At 32.7% G+C, this 17703-nt stretch overlaps 1 protein-coding gene across 2 annotated transcripts in view; it reads left to right on the forward strand.

The window, feature by feature from the left end:
* The window catches only part of LOC126742774 (myosin-I heavy chain), a 106744-nt gene that overhangs the window by 50335 nt on the left and 38706 nt on the right, over positions 1-17703 (forward strand). The window contains exons 12-16 of one of the 2 annotated variants that reach the window (XM_050449560.1): positions 4377-4580; positions 4639-4793; positions 7293-7527; positions 13368-13606; positions 16528-16883. In XM_050449560.1, the coding sequence (XP_050305517.1) occupies positions 4377-4580; positions 4639-4793; positions 7293-7527; positions 13368-13606; positions 16528-16883 (1189 nt within the window). The remainder of the gene's footprint in view (positions 1-4376; positions 4581-4638; positions 4794-7292; positions 7528-13367; positions 13607-16527; positions 16884-17703) is intronic. The other variant, XM_050449561.1, reaches the window with a different exon arrangement.

Here is a 17703-nt window from a genome sequence, read left to right on the forward strand (position 1 = left end):
ATCAGATCGTGGATATACGTCCGCGGTTGTGTTTCTCGACTTTAGCAAGGCATTCGATACTTTGGATCCAAAACTTTTTCGAGCAAAGCTGAAATATTATGGTTTTGAAGAAATAACTTTAGATTTGCTCGGGGATTATTTTGAGGGGAGATGGCAGCGTGTGTCTTTAAATAATAATAAATCTGAAAGTCTTCGCGTGGAGAGGGGTGTGCCACAAGGATCAATACTGGGGCCACTGTTGTTTATTATTTTTACAGCGGACATGTGGAAATCTGTTAGAGGCTGCAACCTAAGTCAGTATGCTGATCACACCCAAATAGGAGCAGAATTCTCAAAAAATAATTTTAAGGCGGCTGAAGACAGACTTAATGAAACGCTAAATAGTATATTAACATATTCAAATAATAACGGTTTAAAGTTAAATCCCAATAAATCCGCAGTAATGTTCTTTGGGCCAAATACCGGGTGGGCTAAATCGAATATAAAAATTCAAATGGGTGGTGTTGATATACAGTGGTTGCAGAGTACAAGAACTTGGGAGTTTGGTTCGATGAAAAATTAAGATTTAGGGGACATATTTCAAGGGTTAAACAAAAATCCTATTTTTCATTGCGTAATTTATATAAAAGCAGGCACTTTCTCAACTTCGGTATAAAGAAGCAGTTATGTGAGACCCTGGTTTTGTCCCAGTGCAACTACTGCAACTTTGTCTATGGCCCTTGTCTTAATATGAGTAGTAAGTACAAGTTACAAAAAATACAAAACTCCTGCATAAGACTTATTTTTAATCTACGCTTAAAAGATCACGTCAGCCATAGACTAAAGGAGCTTCAGTGGTTAAGTATTGAGGACAGACAGCAGCTTCATTTTGCTTCTTTTCTTCATAGGATGCTCAAAACTGAATCGCCAAACTATCTATTTGCAAAAATTACACCTAGATCATAACCGAGATACTAAATATAGAGACTATTATGAAATTCCAAGGCATAAGGGAAGCTTCTTTAAATCTTGCTTTAGCTATACTTCTGTTAATTTATTAAATCATTTGCCTGGAAACATAAAAATGTTTAATCAATCAACTTCGACTTTTAAAAAGAAGTATAAAAGTTACCTTTTTTCTAAATACTAATCACTTTATTTATTTTATTTATTGTTTTTTTTTTTTTTTTTTTGATTAATCACTTGTTTTTGTCTTGTGGATTCTGGAGAGAATTTTGCCTTATTTTTTTTTTGCTTTTGATTTACTTTTGTCTGGTAGACTGGAGACTATTTTGTGTTGTTAGAGACTATTTTTTATTTTGATTTACTTTTTGTTTTGTAGATTTTTTAGGGACAATTTTCAGTTGTATTTTCTATTTATTTGAATATTTAATTTACCTTACTGTATGTTTCGACGTTGTTGTAATTATTGAAATCTTATATTTTGTTTTTGCTATGAATACTCGGCTAGCAACAGCTGTGCTGAATCTCACCGAGTATAAAGTAAAGTCGTTTTTTATTTTAATTTTTTTTTATTTTTAATTGAATCCTGTTGAAAGAAGTGAAATTAATTTAATTTAATAATTCGTTCCAGGCAGTTACAATAATTTTAGTTCAATAAATAACTGGAAAAGTACTTTTTTTCATAATCATTACTTTAACTGCCTGAACCTGAAAACCTAACATAGGTATCGTAACTGAATGACTGACCTCAACTGCCTGGATTATGTTCCCAAATTCCCAGTTCTTCCAGGCATTTGGAATAGAAAACACTGTTTTTTTTTACCACTGCTTGGAATAAAATGAATATCAGCTTAACTACTCGCTAGAGCCATCCAATTATTCACATATTAAAAGCTCATATAGGTTTTAACAGGTACTAGTTTATTTATTATTGTTTATTTATTATTGTCAGAAGCGTAAATAATAATCAACTGCTTGAAATAAGTAACAGAAAATCAAGCCTGGAAAATTGATTTTATTCTTCTTCAATAGTTAGTGAATTGAGTTCTCTTCTCTCATTTGAGTCCTCTTCACAATCAAAAATCTCCTTAAAAACTACTCTCGGGCAAATAAAAACTGTTTGAGCAAATCATGATTCTTTGAAGAATTTTTCCAGACAGTTGGGGTTTAAAAAACCTCCAGTCGCAATCTTCTCAACTGCCCGGACTAAGTCACGGAAAATGAGTTTTTGACTTAAAGGGTTTAAAAATGACTTTAATTAACTGCCTGGAAAACTCATTTTATTCTTCCAGGTAGTTGAGTTCAAAAATGAATAATGGACTGTCTGGAAAAATCATGAATATTGAGGAACTTTTCAGAATTCTTCCAGGCAGTTGAGGTCAAAAAATAAGAGTGAGCTGAACTGTCTAAAAACCTGATAAACATGAGGAATGTATATTTTTTAAATGTCCAAGCAGTCCAAGAGAGCATTTCGGATGTTGGCAATTATGTTTTTTAAAAAGTACTTCCAGGAAGTTCAAAGAAAGAGTCAAAATCTTGTCAACGATATTGAGTCGGGCGATCTACTGTCAGTTGGACACAAGGCCTAATGCAATTTTAAAAAGTTTAAGTTTTCAAGTAATTTACAGTTTTCAAAGTAATCCGCTTTACAGTACCTTTTTCCAAAGTTAAGTTGTTACTCTTTTCATAATAAATCAATGCCACATGTTGTATACTATAACTCAACATATTCAAGTAATATATTAAGTGACTGTAAAATAAAATATGAGTATACCATGAAAAGTCCATTGAAGCAATACCCAGCACTGTATCAACAGAGCTCCCAATTTATAAAATAGAAGCATTAAAATATTCGCTTAAGTGGATCCTACTGACAAAAATACACTCATTGTACTATGTTTACTTTTAAACAAATAAAAGTTTAGATTATAAATTTCCGTTTTTTTTTGCTCTAATCTGCGATTTCAAGAAAGAAGAGCTTTATTTGTTAGTTAAATTCTATCCAATAATTATTTTTATATTTAATTACTTCTGAATTACACATACAATAATCTAACTTTTAAAATCAATTTTCTCGAAAACCCTATAACTCAGACTCTGTTTTTCAAAATCATATCTTATGCACCTCAGCTTTAAACCACTTATCATCTTTTAAGGCCGATGATGCTTCGCTAGGAACGAAACACGCATGGCTCCACCATGCATATCTGAGACGTTTGACTTTACCCTTTATAGTTTTGTTTAGTCTTTTAGAGAAAAATGAATTGTTTTTTTTTTTAATGAAGAATTATGTATTTGGGTCAAATACAGACGATAGAAATAATTTCACAGTAATCGTAGATTATTTCTGGATGTCACATGGACATTTATGCCAATTTAAGGGTCAAAAGTCCACCTTTTTCACACCTTCCCGGAACATTCTGGATCTTCCGGAAATGTTACTTATCTAACGTATTTGGGTTAAATACAGATGGGAGAAATAATTTTATACTGATCATAGACGATTTCTGGACGGCAGATAGACATTTATCCAGTTTTAAGGATCAAAAGTCCACTTTTTCACTTTCTACCCCATATAAAATAAAAAATAAAATAATCTTTATTGTATGCAAAAAATAAATTACATCTATATACATACAGAGGTGGAAAGTACCACTAGGCGTGTTTCAATAACCACCACAATAAATAATAAAAAGACATAGTACAATTTTCTTAAAAATAAAAATTTGAACAAAAATGATTCAGAGAACCATACCAGAATCAAAGTTACATCAGTATTAAAATATCAGCAGTCTCCAAAAATTTTTAAATTTAGATATAAAAGAGACCATGCATTTCTAGTAAATCTTACACAGGAATTTTGAATTTTATGGACTTTTTATTTATTTTGTTCAGTTAAAAAAGGACCATATACATTATTAAAGTATCCAGCAATACTAAACTCTCTGTAAGGATTTTTTTTGTACTATCAGGCAAAATATCCTTAAATTCATATAATGACTTTAATTTATAATATGACTGTTGACAGATCTTATTTACATGCGCATTAAATGACATTCGATTATCCATACAAAGGCCCAAGTTTTTTACTTCCAATTCAACACCATTAATATTTAATTTACTTGGTGCTCAATTACTTTCATTTCTTGAGAACAGGATTGCCTGTGTTTTACCAGAATTTATAAAAAGTGAGTTTTTGTCAGCCCAATCAGAGATCCTCCGTAAGTCAGCATTAATTAAATACAAACCTTCAGACAGGCAACCAACCAATGATGGTGGATAAATTTGCAAATCATCTGCATACTTGTGATACCTGCCTTAAATTATTTTATGAATTAAGTCAGCCACAAATATTTTAAAGAGAAGTGGTCCCATGATAATTTCTTGGCCTGTCTTTGCTTATTATTGACATAATCTATAATTTCACTTTGCAGGTATCACTGTCTCTCGAAAAACCGTTTACCCCCGGATGTCCAGAAGGCCTCCCTGTACCTCATAGACAGCTACAAACTGCCTAAAACCGAATGGCAACTGGGGAAAACGAAAGTGTTCATGCGTTCCCACGTGCACGAACCTTTAGAGGACACCAGGAATAAAATGATCAAGGCCAAAGCGGTTTTAATACAGACCACTTGGAGGTGAATCTTTCCATCTTTTAATAAATTTCTCGCTGTGTAATTCATTAAATTTTATTAGGAAATATAAGGCGAGGAAAGAATATGTGAAGATCAAAGGGGCGGTGTTACGTATTCAGCACGCTTACAAAGGCTGGAAACTCCGCATCGAGTTTTTAAAGAAACGCCGTGCCGCCATAGTGTTACAGAGTCACTTGAGAGGCGTATTTGCCAGAGGTAATAATTTATTTCTATGTCAAGAATCACTAATTGTCAATTTATTTATTTATTAATTATTAATTAAAACCCAAATAAATGTACTTAAAAAGAGTAAAAGAAAGACAATTACAAACAACGTTAAAAAGTAAAAACTCTAAAGAGGAGTTGTTTTTTCTAAGGTTATTGTCGAATGCATGTTGTGTAATTTTGAAAATCATTGTTTTTCATGTAAGATTTATGTTCATTCATTCTTTTTGGTAATGGTCTGTAGGTTTCACCTATGTAAAATTTACCACAAATACAAGGAATTTCATATATTAATTTTATGTTTATTGAAGGTAAAATAAGATTTCTGGTAAAATTTGGTTGATTCAATTTTATACGTTTATAGATGATCAAACTCTTTAAAGCAATTTTCCAAAAATTCTCTGGGATAATTACTTTGTATTAAGATATTTTTAATAAAATCTTGTAAAATTTTGTAAATCTTTTTTAATTAAAATATCAAGAAAAGGACGCTGACCATCATCCTCTTTTTCTAGAGTAAATTTAATAGTAAATATTAAAATGCTCTAGGGACAAAAGCAGAGAATCCAATTTTTTTTTTCTAAATATTTCAACATAATACTTATTTCTAAACTAATAAAATTAATAGTGGGTAGAGTATCGGTTTGCCATTTATTTCAAAAATTTTGTTTCTTCTCCAATAAAATTTCAGGATTCTTGCAAAACTTTTATTGTTGATCTGGTGTTGTCTTATACGCCGGTCAAGTGCCTCCCAGCGGTTTTTCAATAGGGTTAAGATCGGGACTTTGTGCAGGAAAATCCATAGCCCTAATCTTTTCTGATAAAAACCCTTTCTTTGATTTATGTTTAGGGTGGTTATCCTACTGATATATCCAGGTTAATGGTAAATTATTCTCTGCAAATGGTAGCATTACATTTTTTAGAATATCTAAATACATAAATCCCTCAATAACATGAAATGATCCTATATCATACCCAGAAAAGCAAGCCCATATCATGCAGAATCTACCACCATGCTTTACATTTGGCTTTGTATACTTTGGATCAAATCTTTTCCTTTCTGGGCGATGTACCCACGATATTTCGTCAGACCCAAATAAATTAAATTTACTTTCATCAGTAAAAAGAACTTTTTTCCAGTCGTTAGTTGTCCAATGCAAAGTTGAGATTAGTGGTTTTTTAGCGGCTCTTCTACTAAATAATCCTGCTTTCTTTAGACGTCTTTGTATGTTCTTAGAACTAACATTAACCCCAAGCAATTCCCTTAAAATTTTATTTGCCGATTTGTGGTCACTCCTTTATAATAATAATAATAATAATAATAATAATCCTTTATTTAGCACCTGGCTAGTACATAATACTATAACAAACATTTAATATACTTGTGTGTAATATAATAAATTCCTTAAAATTAAATTATAATTGATTCTTTAAGAAATTAAACACCTTTCTATTAAACATTTTCAGTGATGTTGCTTCTTTAATCTCTACTGGTAGGTTATTAAACATTCGAATTCCCTCAAAAAACAGTGATTTTTGTAAAGCAGTGGTTTTAACATGTTGAATATTATAGTTCTGCTTTGACCGAATGTTGTATTGATAGAAATTTTCTCTTTTTTCCAAAAACGTTGATAAATAGTTTGGTAAAAGACCATGTTCAATTTTAAAAATTAATGTTAAATTTGCCTTTTTAATATTTTTTTCTACCGATAACCAATTTAATGTAGAAAGCATATATTCAATTGGTGTATATTTACTACAGTTCAAAATAACCCTCATAGCTTTATTTAGTTGTAATTGAAGCCTATTTATGTTTTCTTGTGTACAGGATATGAGTAAAGCAGAACAATAATTAAAATGAGGCAATATAATAGTGTTAAATATTAACTTTTTAGACCATAATGACAGAGAACTTGAAATACGAGATAAGAATGAAATTTTTTTACCTAATTTTCTACAAACATAATCTATGTGCAATGAAAAATTCAACTGTGGATCAATAATTATTCCTAAGTATTAAATTTCCGAAACAAAATCTACTTGATCTCCGTTTATATTTACTGTACAGCCTGATTCATAAAATTTATTACAATTTGTCTTTGACCCCAACACAATACACTTTGTTTTCCTTATATTTAATTTTAATTTATTTTTGCACAACCAATCATACAAAATATGTTCTAACGAATTTGGTGTTTTGAAATTGTCTTGCTTACAACAGATTTGTCGTACATCAAAATATCTCCCACGAAGCATATTCACTAAAAAACTATTAACGGATCTTACGTAAAGCAAAAAAAATACTAAATATCGTTAATTCTGATGTGAGTTTCTCTATTGTGCGACAATAATTTTAGGAAATAGTAATTTATGTCTATGAGGGTACAGCATAACTTCATTGATGTAAGAAAAATTAAAAGTACCATAATTAAAAAAGATCCATTGGATATGTTTTTTGACTGAGTAAAGTTAATTGATTGTTTTACTCAGAGGTGGCGGCAGCCCTGAGGGAAATGCGTCGCGTCGAGGAGGAAATGCGCAAACGCGAACGCATGGAGGAGGAGCGGCGGCAACGGGAGGCGGAACGGTTAGAAAGAGAGAGGGCGGCGGAGGCGGCTCGATTAGCCGCCGAAGAGAAGGAGCGAGAGAGTCGGGAGATGGAGGCGTTGCCGCCCCCTCCGATCCCCACCGAGTTGCAAAACGGAGAGTTGGAGGAAAGCGAGAGGTAAGGATGAATGATTAAAAAAAAAAATCAAAACAGTTTTATTACCGTTTAGAAATACAAGCAATTACATACATAATATGCTAATTTTAAAGGCTGAGCAATAATTAACTACTATTTATCATGAATTATAATTATTTTTAGACTCCGATCGGGATATATAAATGAGAATTCGATTTTTCCAACTTTTTCTATATCTACGTTTCGTTTTCTAAATAGTGTTTGGATTGCCTGGAATTGATGTCTTTCTCCCGAAATGTGTCTAATTATACCCGAAAAACATCATTACATAAACTTCTTCTAATTTTTAGACTTAGATAGGAATATATAAAAGAGAATTCGATTTTTCGAAAGAAGAATTGAGTGTCACATTTACTGGTGATCCATTTAAATTAAGCAACTAAACAGCCTTGTAAAAGCTAATAATTTAAATCTAATTTTTGAACGTCCTGTATAAAATAGTAACTTTTTGACAAATGAAATGTAAAATTTAATAATTTAATGCTCCTCAGTGTAAATATGGTAAAAAAAGAGAAACACATGTTAAGAATGCTTTATTGAAATTGTCTCAGCCTTTTCACAAAATAGAATAGTTTGAAAACTTGTTTAGGGTGGGAAAACCGTAATAAAACCTCCCTTTGTCGGCTGTATCTGATCCGTTCATTCACTGCCATAAATTACCGTACCGCTTTTACATTTTGCTTACCGACATGGGTTCTCTTCATTGCACCTCTCCTCTTCCCGCACCGTACCGTATTGAATTTGGCCGTATGTAAGGCTTATTGAGAAGTTTGCTAACAGAGATGACATGTTAGGTTTTGGGATGAATAAATGTGATGTTGCTACAATATTGTTTATAGTTTTACTCACACAGAAGACCTGGATTACTTTCTCCACTGTCTAAAGGCTACCCGATAGGCCGTGGTCCCTCATCCACATTAAACTTGAGGGTGGCGCCCGAGATAATGGTTGGATAACCAACTACAAACTTTATAAACAACCCAGAAGATCGAGAGGGGATAGAAAAAAAATAGTAAGCGTCAGTATATACCATTACAATATTAAATTAAAGATTTGGTGTGAGGGGGGTTTTTTGGAACGAGAAATTGAATCAAATTATATACAGGGTGTTCTATTTAAAAAAGACATAGTTTAGTCAAAACATTCCGTGATATAAAAATATATGCATTCAAATTATAAAATAGTAAACATGCAAATCTGAATAATTAAAAATTAATAAATGCAACCACCACACATTTTAATTATTAAGTGTGTAACTACATTAAGAAAAACCTGAAAATATATATTGTATTACCTGAAACGCACAGTAAAAAAAAATTAATTAAAGTGGCTATGAAATAATAATTGTGATGCAACAAATGTGGACAAATGGATACTATTGCAAATGAACATTTAAACTATCAAGATCCAAGGGGATTAAGTTAGAACGCTTATTCACAAAAATAAGAATTTTTCAGTAATGGCTCCTTTAAAAATTCTTAGCAGGACACCTGTAGATTTACAGGTGGGAACACTTACCTCTATACCAGAGGGCACAAAACTAAAAATACCAAGTTGCCAGAGTGACGCTTGTGTGCCGATGCTACTAAAACATGTGCATGGTTTTAAGGGTTAAAATCGACATAAAAATCTAGCAAAAATCAAGAAACGCCCCAATAATTAAACCACTTTAATCAGTTACAAAACCTCTTAGAGTGAAATTTATTTAATATTTTAGAGACAGGGTAAAGCGACTTTCCATTTCATGATGGCTGCATTTAAAAAGGAATGAGAGGTGGCCAACTCCTTCCCAAATATATAACAATCAATTTGCATGTTTCTAACGAATTTTTCTACATAACCGACAATCATTTAAAAACAACAGAGCATTCACATAGTTGGGAAGACTGGTGAGCCTACTCGTTTCAATCTTTATGTACGAGGTGTCTCAGAGTTTTGCACTTTATTTTTTTTATAACTTTTAAGCCTGTTCATATCAAATTCCCTACTTTTTAGCAATGCCTAAAGCAATCTTTGGAAATTTATTGTCAAAATATTAACTGTGTTCGTTGATGCAGTTGGCCAATATGCAAACAGTTCAGGGCGAAAACACGCTGCAATTCTCCAGTTACATAAATCTAGTGTATTTCGCATTTTGAAGAAAGACTTGACTCTACATCCTTTTAAAATTAAGAACTAAAGGAAACCGATTATCCTATACGATTGATATTTGCCAACCAAAGAATTTGATAACTTTGACAAAATTTTCTTCTCAGCTGAGGCACATTTTTATTTGCATGAATACACGTCAATAAGGAAAATAGTCGTTATTGGTTAGAAGAAAATTCCCGAGAAAACATCAATCTCTATTACATATCCCTAAATTTACTGTTTGGACAGCAATTTCTTCTTCCAGAGGCATAATAGGCCCACACTTTTTTGAAGATAATCACGGCCAATTCTATCAGGCATGTATGCCGTAATTGAATCTATAGGAGCACTGTTCACAATTAATAAATTGATGTCAAAATGAGGCGATATTAACTGGCCCCCAAGAAGTCCTGACTTTGTTCCAAACGATTTTTTTTTGTGGATCTATCTAAAGGGTCGAGTTTATAGCAACGTCCCAACAAATTTGATTCAGCCTAAAAATCATATTCAGCAAGAAATTGAAGCTTGAATGATAATTATTATTAATAATTATTACTCTTGAATTATGCACAAGTGTAATGGAAAATCCAAGGCGTCGATTGGAGACGTGCCAGCGGTGAAATGGGCGACATCAAATGATGTTATTTTCCATAAATATTTTTAACATAATTTCTACTAAATGTAGTTTATAAGTTTTACATATACATAGTTTGTTTGTAAAGTTATGATTGCTTAGAAAATTTTAAAAGAAAAGTGCAAAACTTTAAAAGTTTATTAAAGTTGGTTAATCTTTTATTCATATTTTTTTTAATATTCTCAGACAACAAATAGATCTGATAGACACAGACTTTAAAAAAGCTTGTGACAAATTATCTTTGTGGAAAGCAGCATTCAGTGAATATTAAATTCCAACATCTGGGAACGGGGTTCTAATTTCGATCAATTTCTATTTTTATTATATATTAATAGCATTACAAAAGTTAAAAAATTCATAGGGTTTATTAATTGGAAGAAACTTAAAAATGTATGAAATGCTCACTATTTAGATTTACAAAAAGGTTTGGATAGTGTTATGCAATGGTCAATTGGTAAATGTCAAATCTTTTAATATTGTAAAAAAGGAAATATTATTATATATCTATACAAATTATACTCTATTTCAGAAGTGTATAGAGCAATAAACTGGGGAATTCCGTTCTGTTTGGCTACATTTCGTGGTAGTTCATAGGCGCAGGTACTTATAATATTTATGAATTTAATTTTCACGTATTAAATGCCTTTATTTTGAAAGAGATTAAATACTAAATAAATACTTTTAATCCTTTTGTATAGGTACCTATCTTTTAACGCTTTGTAACATGCAAAAATGGGGTCAGGTAATATATACAGACTATAAATACTTTTAAATCATATTTTAAACGTTAGTAGTCACTGTTACGCTGTAGTGTAATCACAATATTATTATCCCAATATTTAAAAAATGGAGGTATTCAGTCCAACGAAAAGATGTACTAAAAATTTTCCACTATCGCTGAGTGAAAAAGTTATTATTTTAAATGTACATGATTGCACAAAACACGATTACCCTAGTTTTACTGTGCAAGAAATTGTTGAAAAATGTTCTCGAATGAGTGGAATTGGAAAGTCCACCATTTTCAAATTGTTGCGGGAAAGAGAAGTAGCAGGTCAAGTGGAATCTCCCAAGCAAAAGCCAGGACGACCTACAAAAGTCCTTGATGAAAATGCTAAATGTATAATTCGAAGAAAAGTTCATTATTTTTATTTTAAAAAGGAAATACCCACCCTAGACAAAATTTTAATGGAGCTTGGCCGAGATGACAGTATTCCGTTGATAAGTAGAAAACTTTTATGGAAAACTTTAAAAAATATGGATTTTGCCTGGGAAAAGCATAACCGCAAAGCACTTTTACTGGAGAGCGACGAAATTGTTTGTTGGAGACGACAATACTTGAGAAGTATCAAGCAGTACCGCAGGGAGCAAAAGAAAGTTTTTTATCTTGATGAGACGTGGATTAACGAAGGTTATATAGTCCAAAAAATGTGGCAAGACAAAAATATAACCAGTGCTCGCCAAGCTTTCATAGAAGGCCTGTCTACGGGTATTAAAGTACCTTCGGGAAAAGGAAAAAGACTTATAATCACACATATTGGAAGCGAAGAGGGATTTTTAAAAGAAGGTCTGCTAACCTTTGAGTCGACTCGCACAGGAGATTACCATGAAGACATGAACTCAGACGTTTTCGAGGACTATTTTGGTGAAATGATAAAATTTCTTCCGGCTAATTCGGTGGTGGTTATGGATAACGCAAGCTATCATTCACGGCGAATAGAGAAGACGCCAACTTCAAGTTGGAGAAAGCAAGAAATTATCGATTGGCTGACTGCAAAAGGTATTGCGTTTGAAGCAAATTTGATAAAAAAAGAATTGCTGGCAATAGCAAACTTACACAAAACTCGTTTCATGAAATACATACATACTGCGCTTACCGCCATATCATTGCGAACTAAATCCTATAGAACTGATATGGGCGCAGGTAAAAGGATTTGTAGCAAGACAAAACACGACTTTTAAAATGAAAGATGTTAAGCTACTGTTTGATCAAGCCATTACGGAAGCGACACCAGAGAATTGGCGAAAAGCAGTCCAGCATGTAATTAAGCAAGAGGACAAAATGTGGGATCTTGACAACCTCATCGATCAGACAGTCGATCCTTTAATTATAATGTCAAGAGGTGATGACAGTTCGTCAGATGACGAAGAAGACTACAATCTATTATAATTTAAAATTGTTATACACTGTTCAAAAAGTGCCAGATCCAAAAGTGACATTTTCAACTGTTTTACTCTACATATTATGTTCAATAAATTTGTGAAAAAAATATATTATTCCATTTAAACAAAAGTAACTTTCTAAAATAAAATAGCATTTAAGTACATTAATTATAAGGTAAAAAACAAGTCCCAGTTGCACGCCTTTGGCGAACCGTTTTCAATGTTTATCAGTGGGTAACAATGGGCAAAACTCATAAATTGACCCAAAACCGGGTGGCACTATCTGCAATCAACGAAAAGAAAGAATTTTACATTGAAACTAATACCCAACTAAGGTAGTGGCATAAAATATTGGTGGATCACCAGGTACCACTTTTGCATACCTAATGAGGTTTTATTGCTCTACACACTTCTGAAATAGAGTATAAATAATGTATTTATTGTAAACGTGTCAATTAGGTTTACTGACTTTTATACATAAATATGTTACAAACAAAGCATTTTAAATGTATGGATTCATAGTAAGACATACATACTAAAGGGTTTCATAATTTACTTGTCTGAGGCAGCTATACTATGACTACGTTAAAAGTTTATTAGATTATACCCGCATAATTTGGAACCCAAACAGCCATTACAAAATCTCTTTAATTAAACTATATAATTTTTACAATATAGAGTCACTTCAGAGACTTACATGCAATTTTGATGTAGTGTATCTTTTTAAATAACTTAAAGGCCTTATTAATGATCCTAAATAGTTCACCTAAAAAGAATTTTCAAAAAAAGTGTCAGTCATAATAAATTAGGAATGTAATACAATCTACATATAAAGAACAATTAAATAAATAAATAATTTATACTAATATGTGTTGCTTTTGTTTTTTGGGTAAATTAGGGCGGCCGAGCAAGAGATCGCCGCCCTCTCTCAAATGGCGGAGCAACTGAAGCCCCATTTAAGCGAGAACGTGACGGAATCGGTCGATTTGGACAATTTGTTCGCCTTCTTGTCGGACGTGGCGCCGCAGGCCAACGGACACCGTTGCCACATCATCGACGAAATCGGGGAGAAAATGAACGAACTCGTAGAGGATCTCGACGAGGAGCTCGAAACTGTGATACAACAAGAATTGGAAGGTACAACCCAGTTTTACTAAAAATAACTTCCTAATTAGTTACCTATTTTGGCTGTGAAAGTGTTATGTTGGTAGGAATATTGATCCACTAATTCTTGCACGCGGCAACGAAAAGATAATACTCTGTTTTCAAGTATTTTCCTTACATGTGGAAGCAAACTTTTAAAAAATGACAGATGTTCGTCATCTTGATCAGTGCAACTTTTTTTGGCTTTATTTTCCAGACACTCGACTTTGCGTTTTTCTATTCCTAGAATTGATTCCTGATATGCATCGGTAGCAGTTCTTTTTCTTCTCTGTGATGTACTAGCTGCCAAAATAGGATTAGTTTGCCCTAAAATACGAGTAGGTGTTATCACGCGACTTTGACTAGCTTGAGAAGATTCCTCTTTATCGCTATTCTCGTCCAAAGATTGATTTTGTTCTGTCTCCTGTGTCTGTTCTCTCTCTAGTTCATTATAGATCAATTTAGAAAATACTAGGTATCTAATTCTAAAAAAATTAATATTAGAACTATTTTTAAATCGCAAGATATATCAGTATCTATTAATAAAAACTCAACTTTTTAATGAGAATGAACTTAAATAAAAATGTAATATATAAAATTCCTTGTACTTGTAGTAAATTTTACACGGGTGAAACGTGTAGATCATTATCAAAAAGAATGAATGAACAAAATCTTACATAAAACACAATGATTTTCAATATATGTATATGTAAAAAAAGTCTCTAAAAACTCTGTACAAAATCCTAGGACATATTCCTGAAGTAAAAATAAGCCGATTTAAAGCAACTTACCCTAGTCCAAAGTTGCTTTGTTTCTTAGTTATAGGGTGTTAAATTTTAAAAATAAAAATCGATTTTATTTAATTTTGCGACATGCCACTTTGAAAATTAGTACCCAGAGGTTTTTTTGGTATGATAAACTCGAAAATGGGCATCTTTTTACTGTGGCCGATCGAGGGATCCATAACTTTTTTGCAAGTGTCGCTTTTATTTATTTTTGGGAAAGGAAACAAATTTCCTAACGTTTTTGAGTAAAAAAAGGTACTCTTGTTAGTACCCGCTAAAATTAACCGTAACCAAGATATTTTGTGTTTTAATCTTTAATGCCGCACAGGAATAATAGAAAATTGGAATGAAATTATTTGTGTTGTTACTTTTAACGTAGTTTGAAGGAAGATGTTTTTAATTTAATGAGAAACAATAATTTATTTAAAGTAATTTCAATTATTATAAACTTTTAACAATTGTTCAAAATAACCTCCGTCAACATAAATACATATATTAACACGGCGTAAAAAGTTAAAAATTACTCTTTGCGTCAACTCCTTATAGTTCTTCAGTATGTTAGCTGCATTTGGAATCCTTGCCCATAACTATTTTTCTGTATTAATTGCTCTAGAGTACACCATAGTTTTTAAAGACCCCACACAAAAAAATGGAGTCAGGTCCGGTGAGCGTGGTGGCCAGTTTACGAGAGCGTCATTTCCTCTTCCAATTTACCTATTTGGATATTGTTAATGCAAATAATTTCGAACATTTAAAGTGAAATGCGGTGGACCACCGTCATGCATGAACCACATATCTTGCCGAAGTTCTAATGGCAATTCTTCTAATAAATCTGGCAGCAGATTTTGTAAATATTCTAAATAATTCGCACCAGTTAGCCTTGGTGGTAAAATTATAGGAGTGATTATAAAATTGCCAGTGATTCCCGCTCATACATTGACCCTAAAATCATATTAAAAATGAGTTCCTTTGGTGGCATTGGCGTAAACATGTTCATTATCAAAATCAGTCACACCAGTTCTCTTAAAGCATGCTTCATCTGTAAACAAAATTTGCTTAGCAAAATGTTGTTGTCTGTTTTCATTGACAAATCGACAGAAGCCCAAATGTTGTTCAAAATCCGTAGGCAAAAGGTCTTGTACCTTTTGGATGTGGTATGGATAAAACTGCTGTTCTTTGAACCACATCCTTAGATGCTCCTACTTCTAAACCTAAGCGTCTGATACTTAATGTAGGATCTTCATGGATTCTTTCCACAATTTGTTCCTTCATCTGAGGAGTCCTTATCACGCGATGCCGTTCATATTTGACAGTTACAGGAGTAACATTACCGGTTTCGGGAAGGCTTCTCTCAATAGCAGCTAATGTTTGACGATTTGGTATACGCCGATTTGGAATTATTTGCCCATATACCTTTTTAACATTTTCCCGGCCATTTGCTTCACGATACCCAAAAACTAAGAACATAATTCATCATTTCTGCAAAACTATCGTATCTTTCAGCTTTTTTTTCCGAACATATGGGTGATAACGACAATTCTTTACAATAAAGGTATTTGTTCATTATTACTTTTCTACACATAAATACAAGACTTAAAAAAATCAATCATAATAATATAGTTACAACAGCCCTCAACTATGTTGGGAAGCTGAAACCTGCCTTTTTATCCTTTTTTTTTTAACTCATTACTCTGTATAAAGTTATTAATATTATTATTATTATATGTATATCTTTAGTATACAATTATTTGTTTTAAGCTTTAATAATAATTACATAATGTATTATATTCGTTTATGTGCTGCAAATGTTTTAAAAGCGTCTTGAATCTCGTTGTCTGTATAAAACGTGAGATACACTTAAAAGTAGTAAATTTTAGTGCATATCAGTTTAAAATTAAAAAAAAAAAACACTAATAATTTTAAAGGGTAACTAAAATTGTTTCGGTCATCCTCCACTAAATTTAAAAAATTGCTTGTCAAATTTAGTGAAGGATGACCGAAACAATTTTAGTTACCCTTTGACTTATTAACTCCACTGCAGCAAGTATGGACTACTTCTTCAACTAATAATTTTATTTAGTAATAACACCTCAACAAACCTAGTCTAGTATAAACGATTAAAGTCGTCAGGTTTCGCAGGCTTGGCCCAGGAGCAACAAACCGCCCCGGTACTACCAAAAATGGGCCTGCCAACTTTACCGGAACCGACGGGACCACCGCCGCCGCCCCCACCTCCGCCACCCGCCTTTCAAACCGTCCCCGAGACACCCGCCACGCAAACCGCCGCGGCTGAACCCGCTCCCCCGACGGAAACTCGAAAGCGAAACCACAAAGACGAACCGATTTACGAGTCGGTGCTACCGCGAGAGGATCCGATAACTCCGGTGTGTATTTCGCCGCCCCCGTTACCGGCCCCGCCCAAATTACCTTCGGAAAGTGGCACGCCCAGGACCACTCCGGCCGTTTCTAGGTCGAATAGTTCTTTGGTAAGATCCACGTGATTTGACATATTATGAACCCTTTCAGAGTCAAATCTTAATGACTTTTGTAGAAGAAGAAATTCTACTTAAGTATTTTCTTATTTAAAAAATATTTTTATAAAAGAAGCTGTATATATGTTTTTTTCACCGCTGGACAAAATCGCTAGGGTATAAATAATATTTATGATGAAAATTAAATTAAAACAAAAATATAAGTAAAGTAATTAAATTTATTTTTTATGCACTTATCAGAGAGTCCTTCACCAATGAAATTAGATGCAACAATCACTGATTTGTTGTCTTACCATTTAGTGACAAGAACTCCATCTGAGCTAATGGCAGTTTTACATGAACCTCGTCCGTCCTTTCTCATTGCAGCATCTGATGGTAATGACGGGCTAGAAAATCAGTTGATCCTGACAGTACCAATTGCGAATATTGACCTCTTAGTCAGACATTAAAATAATTAATAGTTGCTGAAATAATTATCAAAGAATAGTCCATGATTTTTAGAATCTATTCTCTGACTTAGATGCATAACAACCGCAGCACTTGAGCCTAGTGTCAAAAACTATGATTGAATTTCGGTTGTAGAACCTTGATATATACACATCAAAATGGTCTAAGGAACACTTAGAAAAATAGTTTTTTTCGCCTTATAAATTTTTATATATTTATATTTTTATACGGAATAGATACTACCTTTAATATTAAGATACCAACGAAGTAAAATAAATATTTGGGTACAAAAAATCATGCCAGAACAGCGTTTTTTGCTACTTGCACATTTTGTCGAAATAACGCAGATTATAATTTTTAAATTCTA

Source organism: Anthonomus grandis, chromosome 12 (assembly GCF_022605725.1).
Source record: "Anthonomus grandis grandis chromosome 12, icAntGran1.3, whole genome shotgun sequence".
Classification (NCBI taxonomy): domain Eukaryota; kingdom Metazoa; phylum Arthropoda; class Insecta; order Coleoptera; family Curculionidae; genus Anthonomus; species Anthonomus grandis.